The sequence below is a fragment of the Drosophila bipectinata genome, chromosome XL (genome assembly GCF_030179905.1).
Source record: "Drosophila bipectinata strain 14024-0381.07 chromosome XL, DbipHiC1v2, whole genome shotgun sequence".
Lineage (NCBI taxonomy): Eukaryota > Metazoa > Arthropoda > Insecta > Diptera > Drosophilidae > Drosophila > Drosophila bipectinata.
Window position 1 is genome coordinate 3,166,198 of NC_091734.1, and position 22,627 is coordinate 3,188,824.

Genomic DNA, 22,627 nt, shown 5'->3' on the forward strand with positions numbered 1-22,627 from the left:
CACGGAGACGTAGACTCTTGGCACACATTCAAATTCAACGGACCCGGCCAAAAAATACAAGAACACATACACACCCTCAAAGCATCTTGTCTAGACACAGACTTCTCAAATGTATGGGTTGATATTTTTAAAAAATTTATGATATTGAAGGCATTTTGGCCACATTTGATTAAACGTCTGACGGCCACTTCAATGCCACTGTCAAGATGAACCGATCGAAATCTCAAAACTATTAAAGGAATGAGATGATTTTTGTTTTTGAATTTAATATTTCAGACCATAAGGCTTAGTGAGAAATATTCTATAAAATGAAATATGAATGGAGGCCTGTTACAAAGTATCCAAGAATTTAAAGTGAAACCAAACCAAGGCAGAAACAAAATATCCTTAAACCCAGGCAATAAATAATTTATTTGCCAAAATATACACAAAAGCCAACATATTTCACCTGAACCGCTTAAAGGGACATCAGTTCATATTGCAAGTATCCTTCTCTCTCCGGTCTGATAGCAAGTTTCATTTCAAAAGTGGCCAATAATAAATAAAATTGCCTTTTGGCCCAAAAAATTTCAGCTGTCAACGGCAAGTTAAGCCGACTTAGCAAGCTTTTCAAATTTTCCAACGAAAACAAAAAAAACCTTTGCATTTTCTGCAATATTTGTCTCTCAAAAATATACTTCAGAGCCGTCATCCCATTTTAATTCCATTTCCCCACACCCGGACACATATGCATTTTCATCTTCAGGACAATTTGCGTCCTTATGTGCGAGGGCATTTCAATTAGTTTTGAAAATGTGCCACAGGGTTGAAAATCTCAGTTGCTTCTATTTGCTTTTGAATTTAATTGTTTTTATTTCAATTGCCCCAGGGGCGAGCGAGAACATAATGAATATACCGGGCAGTCGTAGAGTACAAGGAATATACCCTTACCCTGTATTTGTAGAAGTGAAACTAAGGAAAAAAAATTAGGAGAAAATATGCTTTTATCTTTTGTGATTAATCCGAAATCAATCTACAAATCATTATATCTAAAATCGATTTTTCCACTTGAAAATCGGATGAGAATTGGCCGAGATATAGCTCTGCGCCTCATATGGAAATCCAGGATTTTGCAGGGGATGCCCCACAAAATTTTGAAAAAAATCTAAAAAATATTTTGTGTTCAGATTTTGATGCAGATTCATAGAGAATCGATCCACAAACCATTTGGTGTATCCCGCTTGAGAATCGGATGAGAATTGGCCGAGATATAGCTTTGGCTCTGCGCCTCATATGGAAATCCAGGATTTTGCAGGGGATGCCCCACAAAATTTTGAAAAAAATCTAAAAAATATTTTGTGTTTAGATTTTGATGCAGATTCATAGAGAATCGATCCACAAATCATTTGGTGTATCCCGCTTGAGAATCGGATGAGAATTGGCCGAGATATAGCTATGGCTCTGGGCCTCATTTGGAAATCCAGGATTTTGCAGGGGATGCCCCACAAAATTTTGAAAAAAATCTAAAAAATATTTTGTGTTCAGATTTTGATGCAGATTCATAGAGAATCGATCCACAAATCATTTGGTGTATCCCGCTTGAGAATCGGATGAGAATTGGCCGAGATATAGCTATGGCTCTGGGCCTCATTTGGAAATCCAGGATTTTGCAGGGGATGCCCCACAAAATTTTGAAAAAAATCTAAAAAATATTTTGTGTTCAGATTTTGATGCAGATTCATAGAGAATCGATCCACAAATCATTTGGTGTATCCCGCTTGAGAATCGGATGAGAATTGGCCGAGATATAGCTATGGCTCTGGGCCTCATTTGGAAATCCAGGATTTTGCAGGGGATGCCCCACAAAATTTTGAACAAAATCTAAAAAATATTTGGTGTTCAGATTTTGATGCAGATTAATAGAGAATCGATCCACAAATCATTTGATGTATTTCGTTTGAGAATCAGTTGGGAATTGGCTGAGATATAGCTATGGCTCTGGGCCTCATATGGAAATCCAGGATTTTGGTGCATATTATTGAGAAACCAATATAAAATCAGTGAATGTACTTCGGTTATAAGTCATATTTGAACTTGGAGAGTTATAGCTTTAGAGAGCTTTATATCCAGAGAAGAGAATCCCCATTATAGTCTTTCTTGTTTTGGTTTAAGAATATTTTATATTTCTAGTAATTAAATTTGACTTTTTAGGCAGACTTGTGTTTTGTGATTTATTGATTTTTGCAAATTGCCAGTTCATAATATAGTTATGTTTGCATTTACATATTTTAATTAAATGTACATAAAACTTAAAAAAGAGTACTGATATAACAGAATAAAACAAAAAACTGGTTTGTCAGCGAAAAGTTAATGATTTTTTTGATTAAATAAATTTAAAGTGTGAAAAGTGTGTGTGTTTTTGTTTGGCTTGCGTTTGTTTGACTAATTGCTTTTGCTTTTTTATTTTTTATTTTTTTTGCTTAGTTTAATTAAAATTAACTTTCAAAAAAGACCAAAACAGTGTCAGACAAAAACGGAGGAAAGAAACATTTTGGCAAGAAAAGTGCCTGTTGCAGCCAAAAAGTATGCAATGCTAAATGGCCGCGGGTATTGTGATACCTGATGAAGGATACAAAAAGTGGGTGGAGTGGTGGTACTCTAGGGCAGTTGTGGGAGTGTGGGCCACTACACCTCGGGCACTATATCGGTGACTTTGGTTCACACACACACTTGGAGAGAGAGAGTGACATCAAATTTGCATGTATTTATGTACATAACCCCGCACGCGCTCGCTTTGTTTATGATCTGGAGCGGAAACGATACGTACAGAGTACACGACGAATCGTTTCTCCCATCCGGATGCCCCCTTTGGAACATCACGCCCCTTATATCGCACCCGGAGGCGCTTCAAATTCGCGCGACACCCAAACAAAGCGAAACCTTCGGCCCACGGAGGAGAGTTGGTGCCCCGCCTCGGTGCCTTGATGCCTTGGTGCCTGGGTGGAGGCGGATGCCCAGGGGCAGTGGCACAAGTTTGCCTATGCGGCAAATATTTGCCAGTCAGCAAGGCGAGAGGATTCAAGCTGCTGTTGCCACACTTGGAGAAATTATATTTAAATGAAAGGATATCACAAAAAATGGTATTATATAATAGTTTAGTATTTTGTAGTATAAAGATTTTCCAGGCTACTTTAAAGTCTTTAATAAGAAAGTCCTTTTCCAACAAATCCCTCTCTCTCTCTGTAACTCTCTGCTGAAACTGTATATTGTTGTTGATGACTTTCGGTGTCAGCATAAACGTCACTCCACTTCAGCCGTAGGAACTGCCACCTCCCGATTCAGTGCCTCCAAATCCATGCAAGTATGTCAACTTGAATCCATTGTCTGGCCCAGGCCCAGTTAACTGCATTTTCCGCCCACTCGCCAGTTATTCATACGCACACACACACACACACACATCTCCCAGGGAGGAAGGACGAGAGTGCCAAGTCCAACGTTAAGTTGACTGTAATTGAGGCAGGTAACTGCATTCGACTCCGCCCGCTGCCATCCCCCTCCGCCCACATTACACATGTTCCCAAAATTTTGCCAGGCGGGCTTCCAGGTGGTCTCTTTATTTGGATTTATTCGTCTGCTGACTCATCCTGGTCTGGTCGGGGGGTCAGGGAGTCGGTTGGTTGGGGGCTTAGGACTCTAATTATTTCATTAGGAGTGCAGCTTAGCAGTTGTTTGGTTTTAGTTTAGTTAAGTAATTAACTTTTCAGCCGTTTTAGCTTAAAACAATAAGATCGCTGCCCTAAAAGCAGGCACCAAAGAGCTTTCAAGAGTCTCCATGAGCTTGCACTGGATCCTCATTCCAATAAGCTCTTCTTCTAGTTTATTTAAAACATTGCTCCGCTCTCTCTCTCTCTCTCTCTCTTTCCCCAAAATCTTCTCTCCCCATCTTCTGTGATGCTCGGACTTGGATCACAGGAATAACCGTTTCTTCTCTATTAATTTTGTATTTTTTGTCTTTCTTTTTCGTCCTTTTACAGTAGAAAAAATACTTTATTTTAATATATTAAAGTCCTTTATTACTAGTTTTTAATTTAAAAAATATAATCCTTAGTTTAATTTATTTTATTTGTATTTGGTTTATATTTTAAATATTTATTTGATTTACTTTAATTGTTCGATTTTTGTTTAAGTGTGCATGGAAAGTCCTTCCACTCGCTCTCTCATTCCAACACTCCAGCTACTCCATCTTTGAAATGAGACGCTCACCGTGACGCTTAGTTGGAAGAGATCTTCAAAAGGAAGAAGACCTTTTATTTAATTGCTTAATATATAACTTAGTGCTAATACTAAAAATATAAAATAATTGTTAATTAATCCGAGTGCTGTTGAATGATATTCGAGCCTTAAGCCAGTGGCAAGAGCAACGCGAACTCTCGAATAGAACTCACCACCACAGCCATGTGGACGCGGATGCGGACGTGGACGCATGCAACTGATTTCGGTGGCATGTGGCAAGCAGCTAGCAGCTAACATCTAACAGCTAACAGCTAGCAGCGAGCGGTAAGCGGCAAGTGGCAAGTGGCAAGTGCCAAGTGCCAACTGGCCCCAAATGGATGTTGGTGGGGCGCAACCGGCTTTTGTCCGATGCGGTGCGGTGGCGCCACGACGAAATCGTCATCGCACGACGACACGAGCCACGATTCGGGTGGGGGAGCCCGAAAGGCTCTCTGCCGGCGTCGACAGCTCTGCCGCCAGTGCCTTTATAACTCACCACGCGCCGTCCGAAACGGAATAGTCGTCGACCGGCATCCGTAGCGTGCGCATCTCCTTATCCTCCTTACGGTAATATCGTGTCGTATATCGGCGTGAGCGTAAACGTAACAGTAACGGTATAACGGTGGAGCAATAGTGAGAGAAACGTAAGGCAGCAGTGTGTCAACACGTGTGGGGATTTAACGTTACGTGACAAGGATCAGTCCGATTTCGGCGCGAATTATTGGATTTTGATACGTCCAGGACATGCACAAGCACCAAGGACACACCGACAGGACATAGCCTACCTACCGAGGATGTTTTTTGTTATTTTTTCTTTTTTTTGTTAAGTGAAACGATTTAAAATAGCGCGACTTGTGAGCGCAAAAAATATAAAACCTCCCAAAAAAAAGGAGTGAAAAGTTATTAATCATTAAAGGACATTTATGTCACACACACACACATACACAGAGACAGCGTCACACACATGTGGCCCAGGACCGTGGGCAAATATTTGCCGCAAAATGTAGTTTGTTTTGTTTTTATTTTGTTCTGCGGGCTGCCGACGAACGACAACGCTTACAAAATAATTTATTTGCCCTCATGCAGACAAGCAGCGTCGCATAATATTTATTTTGGACCAGTCCCCAAGCCCCAAGCCCAGGCCCCCTAAAAATCCAAGGCCAACTCATCAAAGTCCTGCGCCAAAACAATGCCCATTTCCGCGAGTCCTTTTTTTTTATATGTGAACTGAAGTGGTTGTCTTGTAAATGAGTGAGAGTCCTTTGTCCTTTGCGGGGCCAAATGATTGACACGGGAAGCTCTCCCCAAAATAGTTTCAATTGAAATGCACTCTTCTGGAAACAAAGGCTACAAAATCCCATAAAATATTTCTCTTAAAATATATGCCACTTCTTTTTTTAGTCAAAAAAAGTATTAAGACCTTCATGTCTTTGGAGAATCACTTGGCTCTCCACTTTTCTGGCCATAAACTCGATCGAATCCTGGCCCGGATTGAGTGCCTCCTCGGACTCCTCCTCGTTCTGGTGTTTAAATCACCGGAGCACACACACACACACACGGGGACCCAGTGGAGCGCCACTTTACGAGTGGATTGAATCAACCGGGTCACGTGGAGACGTGAAGGACTTATGTGAAGGGCCACCAGGCGACATTCCGCGGATCTAATGCACCTCTCAAAAAAAAAAGATACAATTTATAAGATATTTTATCTCTCCAAATAAAAGATACAAGTTTTCAAGTTTTTAATATTATTCTCCAACCAAAGGACTTTCAAAAACTCAATTTTAAACCCAAATTCAATTATCCAAGACTTGTTTTTTTCGGTGTGTGGAGGGGGGGGAGTGGGACGGTGGGGTGGTGGATTGGATTTGGATGCCCCCGCGATGTCCCTGACACAGCTGTTAATATAAATTCTCGCTGTCTGTTGCGATTCGCTTTGGCAACGATTTATGAAAATTGAAGTCTTTGTTTTATTATCCCGGACACCGGGGGGATGGTAAGGGTCCTGGGTCCTGGGTCCTGGGAGTGCGCCTGGAGAGACGCGAGGTAGCTTCTCACACTTGCCACAATATTTTATGCAAAGTAGAGAGTAGAGTAGTAGAGTAGCCCTTCCGCCCAAAAATTCCACGGCATTGATTTACAGTCATAAGGTAGACCCGCCCACACCAAGGACTCCAAGGACTCCAAGGACCTGCTCCAAACAAGCCAAGCGACCTACTTTGATTTCGTTTGCCGTGTTTGTCGTGTTTAGAGTTCATATTTGTGCGTTTGTGTCGATTTTTCGTGTAATACGGCCCTTCGTCCTTTTTTTTCGAGCTTTTGTTTGCCTTTTGTTGGCTTCGATTTGCCAGGACTCTTTGGAGGGCAGGAGGAGGAGGACCAGGAGCAGGAGGACCCAGAACAGGCACACAATTGCCATAATTCAATTTTAGTTTTAATTTCCGCTCTGGGGCATAAATTGCATTTGCATACTAATACTGGGTGGTTATCCTGTTGGAGAAGGATAACAGTGTGAGTGTGTGTGTGTGACATAGACTGAAGTTCGCTTAAATCATTTAGGCTATAATACGAACGATATAGTACGAACGATTCCACTAACCAAAATGTCGGAGGTGAAGCCAGCGATGTTGGTGTCGTGGTGCCAGGTTATCCTACTCCTGGTTAGTTGTCAGCCCGGCCTGCTCCTCGTTTCGGCCGGTTCCTGTCGGGAGGCGCAGCTCTGTTGCACCGGACGCGATTCGTCCTGTGTGGTGCAGAAGGCGCCCATCAATGCCATCATCGAGGACCTCAGCGACAAGCCCTGCTACTGCGACCATGCCTGTTTAAAGCTCGGCGATTGCTGTGACGATTTCAAGGATCATTGTGGGGGTAAGTTGACTTTTCTTTTAAAAATTATTTTAGATTTTAAGTTAAATATTTAAGTCTTTAAAAATATATAATAAAATAATTAATTGGATAAAGTGTGGGAGGATTGAAAGGGGAAAAAAGGCCCATCTCCCATACCTATCATATGAGTAGGTGACGAACTGTATGCTATAATGTTCTTAATAAAATATGTAGGGCTCTTAAAAAGAAGCCTAAAGACCCTTATAGGCTTTTTTTATATTATCTTTTTTAAGATATATAGTTTATTTTGAATAATTCGTGACGAAAGCCATATATTGACTATATTTTTATTCAAATATACAATTTTTTGGGGTAGCTGGATATTATTATAAGGTTGTAGTTAAAAAATTGCAAAAAATAACTTACAGAAAAGTTTAATTCTTGGAAAAGTCTGCAAACTAAGTAGAAGACGAGCAGCAAGCCATAGAAAGTCCTTAATCATATAACCAAGACTAAGAGTTTATTAGGAAACCATCCTAAAGACCCTTTAAAACCATTTTCAATTTCAAATATATTTTATTTCTAATAATTCGTGACGAATGTAAAACATTTTCTTATATTTTAGTCAATAAACCGTAACCCTTGACAAGCAGAGCATTACTATAAGCCTATATTTTAAAAACCCCCTCATAAAAGTGTAATACTTTTCCACAAAATAATTATATTTACTCGAAAAACACCACGAAAATATTTATTAACGAAAAATATGAAAGCGTGTGCGATCCCAAAATTCAATGCAAATTAAAAGCGATATTATTTTTACGCTTAAACAAACTTCAAATATAACTGACGTGGCAATTTCCCAAAAATAAAGTTTTGTGCAAAATATTTTGATGATTGTGTGGCATCGGTTCTAAACTCGATGAGTTCAAAATTAATTTCACAAATTACCAAACAAATAGGAATATATATATGTATATATACTCTCCAACCAATTTGTGAGATGAGAGAAACCTCCCGAACAATTTGCCAACATGATTCATTGCCAGTTGCTAAGGGTATTAAGTGGCAAACTTGTTGGCAATGTTCTGGCCACTTTTTTAAACGCAAAACTCAAGCTAGTAGGAGCTAGGAGCTGGGAGCTAGGAGTGAGTTCATTACCTAAAGCCTAAACTTAAGTGATGGCCAAAACTTGGCAGACACGCATATTTAGTAGACGAGCGGTTATGGGATATGCAGAGTGGGATTGAACGCCAAATCCTGACATGACTGCATCGTTGAAACTACATACATACATACATAACTACTACTAGTATGGGTCGTAAAAAGGCCAACTTAATGGCCATATCCCGGGCTAAGAGTCTGCATTCATGGCTCGTTGGGTCCACATGGCTATTGTCTGTATATATGTTTGCTTGCTTTTTCTACAGATACAATTTGTTCTTCATCCTTCTTGGGGGTTTTTTTTTGTTTCGTTGTGGAAAATACAATAGCTAAAGGGCTTTAATTTTATTACATACAGCAAATAAAGTCAACGAACATGCTACACCACCGGCCTTCCAAATTAAATAAGACGCAGACTGTGGGTGGCTTAGAGATATGGTATGGGCCATCTTCTCCTAAAGTTGGAATTTTTGCGTACCAGCTGCGGCTACAAGTTGCCAAAAAAAAAAAAGACTGAAAATAAAAACAAACCAAGTGGCAGAGACTGAGACAGAGACACTGGCAGTGTTCCTCCATTGGCGAAAAGTTTACTTAATTTTGCATTAAATTTGATTTCATTTCCCCGAGACGCACTACCCTATAGACCAGATTCTTGTTAACCAATTAAACAAACACAGACAGACAGTTGTTGAAAGCAACGGAAGCTGCCATAAACACGGCCGTAGAGAGCTATAACCGGAGATGGATAGGAAGACCGAACTGGAGATGGAGACGGATACTGTGATTGGTATGGTGATGGACATGCCCGGCAGACAATGACACAGACACTCGGTCTAGATGGTTGGAATCTTTAAAAGAATGGTGATTCCTGCAAGGGAGTTTGCTAAAGATTGGTGACGAAAGTTGGGTCTTTACTTCAAAAGAGAGTAGCTTCTTAAATAGCTCCCTTAATCTAGCCTAGACTTAGTCTTTGGGTTACTTAGTCTATCATTTTAGATTCTTAAGCTTACAAGGCTTTGAAGTGAAAACATCTATAATATTAATGCTAGTCTTGGTTTCGTGACGAAAGTTATGGACATTTTTATAAAAAGACTCTTAAGAAGCCTAGGATCTTGAAATTTCGAGGTTTTAAGCTGAAAACAATGATAATTGTAAAGGAAAGTTCGTTTATTTAAGGAGTTTAATACAGTTTTGTGACGAAAGATATAGTATTTGCTTTTAAAAAGATAAAAAGCAAGAAACTCTTTATTTAAAGCTCAGTCTAGACTCTTAAACTACTTAAGATTCAAGCTGAAAACATGTGTTATCCTAAAACAAAGGAAATTAGGGAGTTTAAAACAGATACGTGACGAAAGCCATTTATGTATTTACCAAAAAGCAAAAGCCTCCTAATAAAGCCTGACATCTTAAACTTAAAATGAAAACATCTATAATTACAAAAGGAAAAGGTAGGTAGTTTCAATGTAGTAGTTTCAACTACAAAAGGTAGTTTCTTGAGGAAGCAGAATATATAGTATACTCCAAAATGAGTAAAAGCAAGAACTACATAAATTGAATATGCCCTAGACTCTGAACATACCCAAGATTCAAATTTGAAACAGTTTCGTGACGAAAGGACTAAGTTTATTCAAAAAGCAGAACCCTCTTTAAGAAGCCCAACATCTTCCAAGGTTTTTAACTAAAAATATCTATAATTACTAATGGAAGGTAATTTCTTGAAGAAAGTTAATACAGTTTCGTGACGACAGCAAGATAATTTCATTAAAAAAAAGGTAAAAAGCAAGAATTACTTTAATTCTAATTATTAAGCACCAGCTTAGACTATAAAGCTACAAGAAAACATCTATAGCCTTATAGCTATGCTTCTCTTAAGGAGTTTGAAACAGTTAAGTGACGAAAGTCATGCCTGTAGTTACCTAAAAATGAAAAGTCCCTTTAAGAAGCCCAAGATCTTAAGCTCCCTAACCCCGGCTTGGAGCTGGAACCATCTATAACTACCAATTAAGTTGGTAAACATATAGTCCTATAAAAATAAGAAACAAAGACCCACAAGGGGAGGGGGAGCTACCAAAAACAGGAAGCGAGGTCATTTGGGTTCACAGCGAAGAGATGGAGAGGGAGAAGGAGAGGGAGAAGGAGGAGAGCAAGGCATATGAAGCGATAAATGTCAAGTTAAAAAAAGGAAAACAGACAGACAGACAGAGCCAAGTTGGTGTGGAGAAGCGGAGATGGGATCGTAAAGTTGCCCGCCAAAGGGTCCAAATCATGATAGTCCTGTCCCGGTCCCGGTCTCGGTCCCGATACATATGCTTCTCTGGTGCTGGGCGGTGATGCTGAGCTCTGTTCGGCTCAATCAATCAAAGTCGTCTTTTGTGTGGAAATAAATGAATGTAACTATGGGCAGATAACATTCCCCGATGGGTATTCTCGTATATTGATTCAGAATGAGAATCGAACAGAGAGGGAGAGAATAGGAACTCCCACTACCATTAAGGCTGGTTGGTGGCATGCAACAAATGGTCAACAAAACTGTCGACCATTCTGGGGCCATTCATTAGGTCCATGACTGGAAGGGGGGGGTGGAACCAACTCATCAAACTCCCATAATTCACGCTAATTAGTTCGACGAAAGGCAACAGGCTGTGGCATCGAGTGGAGTCCCCTGCCTGGTGGACACTTTCCCAGGCATACCAGTCATATATATGTATATTTTTCCTTTTTTTTCCCATTTTCACGCGTAATTGATGACAACCATTTGAATGTGTCTGGCTGGGAGTGGTTGTTGTGTCTCTTTTTTTTTTTTTTTGGGGGCGACCTTTTGGCCCCGAATCGTAAAAAAAAGTTGTAAAACCAGAAAGAGCAAGTTGGAGATGCTCTTGGAATGGTATATGACTTACAAATTAGTTGACATTGGAACTCTTTAAGAAGATCTAGGCTTGAACATCAACTGGCCTTAAGGAAGGTCAACCCAAGACCATATCGAATGACCAAGGAGCTCAATTCCCATCTGCCTGGGTGGCCTATAGCTCCTCCAACTTCCTCCAACTCCTTTAGGGGATTTATGCCTTCCTCTCGCGACTCTACTCTTAACTCTCAAGACAAACCAGTTACCAGTTTATGTCAAGACTTATCAAATCAAATAAATCACAAGGAGAATAAAAGAATAAAAAGGCCTAAAGACTGGAGATTGAAGACTGGAGGACGAAGAATAAAGACCCAAGAATAAAGACCATGCCACTAGCTATATGGGGAGAATGGATTAGTGTTATCATTGTCTCTAATATTTAAAGCCCTTAGGATTAAAATATTAATTGTAATTATTATCAAGGTCCTTCAGAGGATAACTATCCCCATACACACACACAACTAAGCCAAAGCCCGAGACTTTCCGGTCGACAAACTTTGAGCAGCTTATTAATTTCATTTATTGTGGATTAATAGCACTTCATGTCCTCCATCCTGGCGCCCATCATCCAATCCCTTTTCCATGTAATTGCTGTGCAGTTAACAGGAATCACCAGGGACTTGTTTTTGGGGCCAAACTTGTGTGCTAATTTTACATCCTGTTTCAATCAGGACCTTGGGATTAGTCAACTGCTGTGATAAGAGGCCAGAGTGTTTGTTATTCTCTTGAAAATAGTTATAGTTTTGAAGGGAAAATATTAAACAAGCCATCCAAGCATTGTACTTCATTGCTTCATACAAGTTATAGTTATCTAAGCAAGCTATCCATATTCGAAACATTTCCATAAAATTGTTATTTTCTCAAATCTCAGTAAGCTACCCATTAGAACCTTACATTTGTAAACAATTTTTTATCGAGACCGGTAAGTTTATTTTGTAAGAAGAAACGACAAAAAAAAAGGAAACATGAATCCAAGGCGTAAAAAGGGAAATCTTTTGAAAGCTATGGATAAAAAGGATAAAGCCCATCGGGCTGCCTCTAATAACGACGCGACTATTCCGGTAACTTATTCCACCTCCGAAAGTAACCAGTCTTGTAGGTAACCAGGTCTCTGTTTTCTTGCCAGCAGTCGGAAATAAAGGATCCGGTAAGCGATAATCATACTAGGCCAGGACAACAAATCAAAGAAGTGGCTTCCCAGCTGGAGCCCATGACTAAGACTAAGACTAGTCCAGTTGGTGCTCTAGAGGGAGGCCCTAAGGATGAGATAAAAGACTCTTTGCAGCCAAAGCAAATGATGACTAAGCGTTTAGTTAAAGAGAAGAAAGACGCTTCCAAGCCTAAGAAGGCTGAAACTAAAAAGGCCAAAGAGCCACGTCCCTCAGAGGACCTCTCGCCCAGCACCAGCGCCCAGGTTGTAAGGAATCTAGGAATCGCTCGAAGCCCCTCCCAGGAGCGCGAAGAAAGAAATCAGAAGAAGATTCACGAGGCCGCCGAGCTGAAGCGAAAGGAGGCCGAGGCTCTCTTGGAGGAGAAGGCCTTGGAGCGACGCCACCAAGTCCGCGAGTGGTTGATCAAAAAGGCTCTGGAGGACAAGGATAGGGTCCTGACTCGCGCCCAGCTGGAGGATAAGCTGAAGGGCAAGACCCTTGAAGAGCAAATAAAGAAGCTACTGCACCGGCGGCTGAAGAACAAGCTGGCCATCGAGAAGAAGCGCCTGGAGGAGCTTGGATGCGAGATGGCGGGAGGAGATCATGAGCCGCGACAGGACACGACGACCAACCAAGGAGATCATCAGGAGGAAGTGCCAGTAAGTGAGATGGTTTTTTAAAAATCAGGGGAGGATTTCAGAGCTATAGGAGCTATAGAATCTAGTATTTGTCCGGTATAGGTCTTCCATAGGTCATCGAGCCATTAGGAGAGTATTTTTTCATCCGATTCTTGCAAAGATTAAGACTCTCCTGTCAGTTTTGAAAGCTATCCAGTTAGTGTTAAAGCAGGCCATCACAAAGTTGGCAACCGAATCCCCAGAATAATCGAAGCATAGAAGGCAGTGTCAGCTTTCTCAATAGAATTCCCACAAAATATTAGTCAGCAGGTGTCAGACCGAATAAGGAAACTATCAGAATCAGTACAATTTTCACAAAAACTCTCACAACCTTAACGAATTCGACTTGAAAAACATTAATTTCTCCGAAACTGCCCCAGAAATCGTGCACTCCACAAACCGAAATGGATGCTTTAGTCGACGGCCCTGCCGACAAGAAGAAGGCCCCGGTGGCCACCAAGGGAAATATCAAGAAGAAGGACGCCCTCCAGATGCTGGCCACCAATCCGCCGGCCAACCACCCACCCTCACCGTCAGGAAGTTCCAAGAAGCTGGTGGTGCAACGTCGCAAGCGAATGATGAAGAGTCGCCGCAGCTCCAGCTACGGAGCCCGATCCAAGGCCAGTGGTGCTCGCTCTAACAACACGTTGAATGATTCCTCCGATTCCGGTGATGATGAAAAGGGCTCGGTAGTAAGTACTTCGAGTGATGAGGTGGCTATCGAAGAGCCAGAGGTCCCCAAGAATTCATGTATTCCGGTGCCGATCCGCACCGTCCGTAAGACTGCCCCCGACGTGGAGTCGGCTTGCAATGGACACAAGCGCCTCTGTGGCGGCGATAATGGCGGCGGAATGCCCCCCCTACAAAAGGATAACCTGATTGCCGGATTGAGTGAACTGATCCAGTTCAAGAAGACCAAGTGCCCAGCTCTCACTAAAGATGAGGAGACACAGAAGGAAGTGACCGAAAGCCTCAAAACCCAGATGGCCATTTGTGCTCGACGCCTGATCTCCATCCTGAAGACCAACAAGGAGGAGGGCTATAATTCGGGGCTCGTGGACGTTGCTGAAATCCCGGTCGATGGCTATGATATCGTAAGTTGGAGTATTTCACAACCTCATCCACTTCACTTCTTCCTCATCCCTAATCAGGATCTGATTAACAAGCTACTGGCTATTGCTCGTCGAATCAACCAGTATGTTGGTGTATTTGTGACCAAGTGTCCCACCTCTTCCGTCAAGTGGCGGGCTTCCTTGGAAATGAACATTCGCTACCACGACCTGGTCGAGTGCGAGGCCCAGCTGATGGCCGATGTTAACCAGCTGACGATGAACGAGGCGGTGGTGCAGTGGTGGTGGATCTGCTGCCGTTCCATCTACTTGCTGAGGGATTTATACATTGCGTTTGGAGACAAGAAGATGGTACTAATCGTGGAGACCATTAGGACCATCGACTGGTTCTACATGCAGTGTTCTAGCCAGAAGGACTATTACCAAACGGTTTAAATAAGTTATTTTTCCAAAATTTTCAAGTTTTGGGGGCAATATCAGATATACTATCTTTTCAATGTTATTATGTTAGGACTAGATCTTTATATGTTCCGTGCAAGGACATGTCAGAAGGATAATAATAAAATGCCCATATAGATAGTTAACCTTAACAGGTCTTGGTTTTCTGATGTAATGGTACTGCACCTCGGACCTTTCGATGGCTTATCCTTGTACTCCGGGTCGCTTACTCACCTTTCGATGACCTGCCGTGTGTCAATGTTGATTCTTTGCCCCACCGGCTGGCCAACCCGCCAACCTACCAACGACAGGCCAAAGTCAAACCCAATTTAACAAAAAATCAACGTAAATGTAAATTGAAACTCGGTAGCGGGGCACACACAGGACACAGTACTGCAGGACATGCACACATCGACAGGACACTTAAGCCGGTGAACTGCATCACTTCCTTCGACCCTCCACGGAATCGACTGCCACTCCCACTTCGTCTCAAGTGTGTGTATGTGTGTGTGTGCGTTAAAAAGCAATTTCTTGGCCATGTGTGTGTTTGTGTGGTGCATTATTGCCACCACTCGTGCCATCACAAGAACATCCTGTTCCTGCTACTGCTCCTGCTCCTTCTTGCTCCTTCCTCCTAGTGGATTTTTTTTTTGGCATAATAAATGATGTCAAATTAATTAAATCGACGACAGTCACCCAGAACTGCAAAGGAAGTTGCATGTTTGTTCGACGGCGAACGATGGCATCCGAATGGTTGGTCCTCCTCCACCGTCAGTGTCCTCCCCGCCAGTGTCCTTTACATATATATATCCTGTGATTTTTGCAACAGTGTCTCAATTGCTCTCGAAATCGGATATGAGCGCGACTTTGTTTTTAAAAGAAAACAGACACATTTTTTGTTTTAGCTTATAAAGGATTAATTAAAGCCCAAAGGTTATCCGGCACACACGATCTTAGAGGAAGGCGATAAGGTGGCTGTTCCTTCAGCTACTTGGCCTTAAAAAGAATGCTATACTTTTGGCTGAGATTTTTTTTAGAGGATAGTTAGGATATGATAGGAAATAAGGTTCGTTTTGGGATGTGATGTATAGGGAAGGGTTGTGTATTTATAATGGTTTCTGGTGGAGTATTACTTGGGATTATCACTTAGTTTAGACAAGTACCGGGTATCTTGTAGAGGATATATGTTAAGGGAACTATAATACATGATTCCTAATAGTTTCAGACTTTTTTGTTCAGAAATATGATAGTTATAAGAAAGGTATATTTCATTTTGTATATATTTCTTCATTATTGTCTTCTTCTTTAAACAAATCTTAAAAATCAGTATATGATATATAATAGACGACCATTATACAAATTTCCTAAAGTTTCAGGCCTTTTAATTAAGAAATATATTATTTACCAAGAAATGAGTATATTATAGACGATATATAGAGCCCTTAATCACCCTTTTTATGCATATTTTATATAATATTATCTTTCTTATATGATGGTCCATAATACATATTTCCTGGAAGTTTCAGGCTCTTTCATCTAAAAATATTTATATTTAATATATTTAATAATATTAAATATATGAAGAACCAAGTACCATATATCATACATATTCAGGCTATAGAACCCATTATGAATGTTTCCTACAAGTTTCAGTCTCTTTATCTAAAAATACCATTAGCTACCTTACAAGTCGTGTTCAATATATATATTTTTAATAATATCTTTAATAATAATAAATCCCCAAGTCCAGTACCGGATATCGCATAGTCCTTAGACCCTATCCGCCTCTTTGATTCACATTGTTTGGCTCGGTAGACGCTTAATTGGGAATTTTCCTTAGTAAATGCTTTGACTAATGAGTTTTTGAGCAAGTGGGCAGGACAAAAGGACACACGAAGGGGGGTCCCAGCACAAAGGACGAAGACGAAGAGCGAGAGTGAGAGTGAGAGTGGGGAAAAGAGATGCAATGACAATGGTAAGCATGGGATTGAGGAATCCAAAGACAAAGAAATGCCAAAGGGAAAAGCCCAGAGAGGGTGTGGGGAGAGGAAGGACCTCCCCAAAACAAAACAACAACAACAAGAAGTGGGCCGGCAAATGCACAACCACAAAAGCAAAACAACTAACACACAGAGACAAGTAAACACTCTCGGCAAACGACCTTGATACACACACACATACGTGAAAAAGGATGGTTTGTTTATTTTTTTTTTGTTTTTTTTTTAAGGCAAACTTGTTCTGCTCTGGTTTCTGGCATTGTTGCTCTTTTTTTTTGTAGTTGTTTTTGTAGTTGTAATTAGTGCATGTTACATTTGAAAGGATATTAATTATTTTGATGGCGTGCAGGTTCTAGGTTTTCTCTTCAAACCTCTTCTCTCTCTCTCTCGCTCTTGCTGTTTGACATTTGACCTCCCACATGCAGTAGCATCCACCCACTCCCCACTCCGCCTCCATTAACTGACCCACTTCCTGTTCCGCTTCCGTTTCCCTTCTCACTCTCACTCTCGTCTCCTGGTTTACTTTTCTGGCCAGGACGAGAGGCAGGAGGGCTATCCTTTCTTTCATTAGTTTCGTTTTTCGGGGCTTCGAGGGCTGTCCGTTATTTTGTTATTTCTGTTTCCGTTTCCGTTTTCATTTTCATTGGCACGGGGCCAGGATTCGCGAAGGATATGCCAGCTACCTAGAAACTGTTTCAAATTTGGCCAAAAAGGACTAGAAGTCTCACGTGTGTGTCATTCTGTCAGAAAACAATTAAAATAATTAGGTTTTAGTTTTAAATAAATTTTTAAAAAATAAATGAGCCTTAAAAAACAAGACTAAAAACAAGACTAGTTTCCTATAATTACTGTAATTAGATTTATTCCCAAAAAATAAAAGCCCCTCTTATGAAGCCCCAAAAAGTATGCTATGTTTTTTAGAAACAAGACAACCTTCTTTTAAATAGCCTTTAACCCTTGCAAAGCTTTCTCCTGAGGTAATACTTTCTCCTTTCTACAATATTTTCAATCAAAAATATATCACAAAATACAAAATATATTCATTTCAACTCTTCTCGAGTCATTCAGAGGCCATCCGGAGGCCATCCTTTTGCCACTCCAGCTAATGGCCTTTTTCTGTTTCGCGATTGAATGGCTGCATGCATCCCACTTGTCACAACAAGGACATGAACTCACAAAATTAAAAATCCACACCGCAATCATAACGCTACCAGTTCCAACATACAAAAAAAAAACCCAGGAGTGGCAGGACGAGATAACGAATGCAAGTGAAAACACACGAATAATTGTTACTCAATCGCAATTGGGCAAACAATATGGATCCTGGCGCCCACCACGATATCGATGGGATGTGCCAATGTTCCATTTACATTCCGCCAAGGATTGTGCAAACAAGTGCGAATATGGATATGGATTCGAAACGAATATCGAACCACATTTCAAGTACCTGTAAGTGAATGCAAACGAATAATGGATGGATCTCTGATTAAAGTTTACTTTCGACAAGTACCAGGTATCACGATAGTCCATAATATATATACATATATTTCTTGAAAAGTTTTGACTTAAGCTTGGCTGTCGTCGGGGGAACCCGTCATCTCTGGGCATTGGCACGTTTGAGTGCACAAGAAATGACCAGAAATGCATTGGGCTCCTTGTCCTTGCCGTCCTGTTGTTCGAGCCCAACGATGCGTGGCTTCTGCGATAAAAATAAAACCCGAAAAGTGTCAAACCAGTGAGTGAGAAGGACTTGCCTGAAAGTCCTGATTAGAGTACTGGGATGCTGGCGATGGGAAACTGCAAATGGCAGCAATGCATCAGATCTCATTAGGCTGGGACACCACTTGTATTTGGAGACGCAATCGTCTGAATGAATAATTGAAGTGGCCATGTTGGAGGGAAAGCCAGAACTCTGAACGCAGAACTCAGAACGCAGAAGGACTAAGGACACTCGGCACCCCAATTTTCGAGCAATATAGTAAAGTTGCCGACTCGGCAAAGTCGCATTAATCATTCGCATGTGTTGTGCTCTCGTTATATATATATCTATATATATATATAGCGATTTATTTATATACCGACATGTGTGTGGCACACTTTCTGTGGCAAGCGGGCAGAACACGAGCCATCCAGCCAGCCAGCCAGCCATCCAACCAGCCAGCAGCAAATTGGGATGCGGCATTAAATTAATTGAAAACATGCTAGGATTATGTTTGCCCAACCTGCGAACAGCATCCTCAGCTCAGCCGATGATGAATGGAGGACTCGCATCCTGTATCCTGTATCCGGTGGCAGTCAAACAGCATTTCGAAAATGAAATAAATGAAAGACCTGAGAGCACTAGAGCACCACAGGACCACAGGACCAAGATCAAACGAGTCAAATGTCAACCCGAAAAAGTTCATCCTCTTGTTTGAGTTTTCTTATAAAACATGTCCCTTAAAAACTAAAAAAACTAAAGAGATTTTAATCGAAAAAAAGGTCAATCTTGGCTTATTAATCAGGATTCAGGAGCTTAAGCTCACTGACGAGAGTCAGTAATGATACATAAAGCTAATTCAGCAAAGTGACTGCCTGCCGAAAGGTTAGCAATTAGAGGCAGCACCTCGTAAAGATGGCTTTCGTAGGCCCTTTTGGGCCATGAATCGGAAGAAATTTGTTAGCCATGTTGGCCATCTGTGTCGATTCTCGCACTTTTAATGGTCAATCCCACCGATGAGTTGTCGAAAATCAAGGAAAATATTGAAATGAGAAAAGACCCAAAACGGAGAAAAAAAAAGGATATCTGCTGTGTCAGCGATCTGATGGTGTAGGCCGACTGGACCAGCTGCGTGACATGGCTAGTGAGATGACCTCCAGGACCTTTCTTTATCTCTTTTCGGTTTTCTGCTTTTCTAGCATATATTTTCCATATATTATAAACACATCTTCAGCATTAAAGCCTTTAAAACTTGACTGACCTTACTGCCAATTAGCATATACATATTACCAAGTTTTTTTGGTGGCACCATCCGGCCAACAGGGCGTATGAGAAATATGTGTATTGTATGTTTACATAAAAAAAAAGAATAAACACCCCATATACACAACCATCTATATACAAGAGTACTGGGGTATATATATACTGGATTTCAATAGCAGTGCCATTCTTGCATCTGCAACAGCATTTTTATGCAAAACAACTGTTTGCTGTCAGCGGCACAGTGGGTGTTGTCAGCGGGGGCATGGGTGGGCGGCTGCACAGTGGGCTGTAAGGGTGGCTGGGGGTGGTGTGGTAGAGTGGGTAGAACTCGAAGTGTGTGCCAACAACTGAATTGGCCAATACACACAAATAAAGCAAACGTTTGGCTGAAAGCCTTCAAGAACTTTAAAGTTTGAGGTGGTTTTTTTTTAGGGTTCTTAAACATAACTGCTTAATATATTTTTTATTTAAGGATTTTACATTAAAAATATGGTGTTGGTTATATTAAATTATAAATATTTTAGTTTAAAAGATGTAGAGGAGGTATTTCAGGAGAGGAGGTATGAAGAGGAGGAGGAATTCGTCACGAAGCTTAGTCAAAAATTAAACATTTAAATACTAAACCTTAAAAAAATTAAAAGTAAATTATTTAGTAGAGTAAAGAACAAAATAGAATTCGTCACGAAACTTACTTAAGAATCTAATATTTTATTATTAAACTCATTAAAAAAGAAGTACCTTAAATACCACTCATAATTTCTAAAATCTTCGTTTTCCTTTCTTAATAAAGAAAAATATTTGTATTAAATAGAGTGTAGAATTCGTCACAAAACTTCATCAAGCATTTATCTATCCTTAATAAATATCTATAATTAAATTACAGTATCCTTGATGAAACAAACCAAGAATCAAATATTTAGCAGTCAAAATACCTCTTATAATTTCAAAATATTTCCTTTATGGCTTTTGCGATAAATTGTGAATGTTGGTGTTGGCTTTGAGGAAGTCCTGCCACGCAATTAATTTATCGCAGTTGGCCTTTAGCTTTAATTTGGCTTATTTGTTTGTCTGACTTGAGGGGGGCTGGCCCCCCCAGATGACCGCCCTGCAGCCCCTTTGGACCATTTATCTGACCGTTTGTCGTTTTGCATTTCCCATTTGCCGTTCGTCAAATGCAAATATTATCGCATGTCGCATGAATGGACATTTGCATAATGTGCCATGCTTAGTTTAGTCAACACTCAAATTAAGTTATACAGATTATCATTATTGTGTATTATTGTTTGCAAATTCCCACTACCCCCTCTCTCGCTTTGGTGGTCGTTGCGTTCGTCACAATACATTTTATTTGCTGATTATTTTGTGGCTTTGGTTTCGGATATTGTCTTAAAATACTAAAAGTGATTAAAGTTAGTAGGTTTTATTATATATTTTTGAATTAAATAAAGTGTCAAGTTAAAAAGTTTATTTGCCTTGCAGCTTTCGTCACTGTTACTTTTTTAAACAATACTCTCATTTTAAGTTTCTTTTGTGGTTTGTCTTTCAGGCTATAGTTTTCAGACTTTAGATACTTAGTATTATCTATATAATATATAATACTATATTTAATGTTAGTATTTCAAAAGCACGTACTTTCGTCACCGTAACTTGGTCACAATACTCACTATTTGTGGATTATTTTGTGACTAGAGATAAAGAGATGAGTCTTAAGACTTTCAATGCCAAAAGTTGTTAAAAATATTAGACTTTATAGTAATATTTTGAAAAATGGATGCTTTCGTCACCTTAATTCTGTCAGAATACTTATAATTTCTAGTTCATTTTGTGACTAGAGTTCTAGAGATGAATGATTAGACCTAAAAAACTAAATCAGAGTAAAAAGAGTAGACCCTCTAGTAATATTTTAATACCAATCGCCTTCGTCACCTTAACTCTCTAAAAAGACCTACCATTTCTAGTTGATTCCATGCCTTAATGTTTAGAGATTACTTTCCAGACTTTAAATACCAAAACTTGTTAAAAACAAAAGACTTTCGACTTCATTTCAAGCCTCCATTCGGAGGAGTGTTTTGTTTGTCAGTCTTTGTTGGCTTTCGAATCCATTGAAGCCTTCATAATTGGCTCAGTTGTAAGCCAGCTCATCGGGCCATTAATAGCAGTATGGCAGTATGGCTGTGTGGCATGCAGGATGGAGTATGGAGGGTTGGCACATTAAAGAGCTTATGCCAACAATTAAATTATTTTTAAGCACTGCCAAGCAAAGGCAAGGAAAGTCAGGGCAGAGCATAAAATTCCACTGTTTCCAGTGTGCTTCTTTGAAATAATGCGCATACGCAGCGTGGTACAGCGTCAAAGGCAAAACGGCTCAAGTGCCGGGCCGTTTGATGAGCGAGGTGGGTGGCGTTGATAAAAAAAAGGGGACTGAGCCAACTGGGTTCATGGCCAAAAGAAAACGTGTGTGGCTGAGTGTCGCCGTCTAATCAATTTGCTTGGCTTCAAGTTTTCTTGCCATTTATTTCAGTTTCAGTTTCAGGTTTTCTGTTTTTTCTTTTTTTTTCCACAGAAGTGGGAGTGAAACACCTTTTGACATTTATCGCTACTGCTGCCAGTGGCAACACGCCCCCCCATTCCAGACCACACGGTCTTAAGCTGATTTTCAGCGTTAATGATAAAAGTTTTAGCGCTTGAAACTGGGTCAGAGGTGGTGGTGGTGGTGGTGGCAGAGGTGGTTGCTCCAAACTGGAAAATCCTAGATGAACAATCTTTATCTTCATTGTCACAAACCTACATATATAGTATATACTATATATGAGGAGAGATACGGAGGAGCAGCATTTTGTTTCCAATTAATTGTTTACCCTTGTCAGTCAGTCGTCACTTGTCAGATGGAAGAGCCCCCCGCCAGGACACTAACATTTTGGGGTAATGGTCATAAACGACAATCTGCCCAGGACCACCCATTCCACTGATGGACCATCCATCACCAGATCCCGCATTGAGACATCAGCTTAGCTGGGTGGATGGATGGGCCACCAAAGAATGCCTTGAACCTTAAATTGAATGATCGGAGGATTTAAAAATAAAATGGAAGATAGTATGATGAGTACCGGGCATTATTTCATACTTAGCCTTGGGGTTTCAATTTCAATTAGTGCCGAAAGCTAAAGTCGATGGTCCTGCACTGCC

General features: G+C 40.5%; 2 protein-coding genes across 4 annotated transcripts in view; both read left to right on the plus strand.

The window, feature by feature from the left end:
• Positions 1 to 4,764: 4,764 nt before the first annotated feature.
• The window catches only part of vex (somatomedin B and thrombospondin type 1 domain containing protein vexed), an 88,791-nt gene continuing 70,928 nt past the window's right edge, over positions 4,765 to 22,627 (plus strand). The window contains exons 1-2 of one of the 2 annotated variants that reach the window (XM_017234221.3): positions 4,765 to 4,818; positions 6,811 to 7,119. In XM_017234221.3, the coding sequence (XP_017089710.2) occupies positions 6,855 to 7,119 (265 nt within the window). In that variant the 5' untranslated portion in view covers positions 4,765 to 4,818; positions 6,811 to 6,854. Of the gene's footprint in view, positions 4,896 to 6,810; positions 7,120 to 22,627 lie in introns of both variants that reach the window. The other variant, XM_017234220.3, reaches the window with a different exon arrangement.
• LOC108120512 (axoneme-associated protein mst101(2)-like) lies at positions 11,980 to 14,634 on the plus strand. Of its 2 annotated transcripts, none has more exons than XM_070279612.1 (4): positions 11,980 to 12,207; positions 12,276 to 12,956; positions 13,355 to 14,068; positions 14,126 to 14,634. In XM_070279612.1, exons 1-4 carry the CDS (start codon positions 12,112 to 12,114, stop codon positions 14,477 to 14,479), a joined length of 1,845 nt encoding a protein of 614 aa, XP_070135713.1. In that variant the 5' UTR covers positions 11,980 to 12,111; the 3' UTR covers positions 14,480 to 14,634. The 2 variants fall into 2 exon arrangements, with proteins under 2 accessions (XP_070135713.1, XP_043065686.2); XM_043209751.2 differs by having other exon boundaries at positions 11,982 to 12,207; positions 12,273 to 12,956.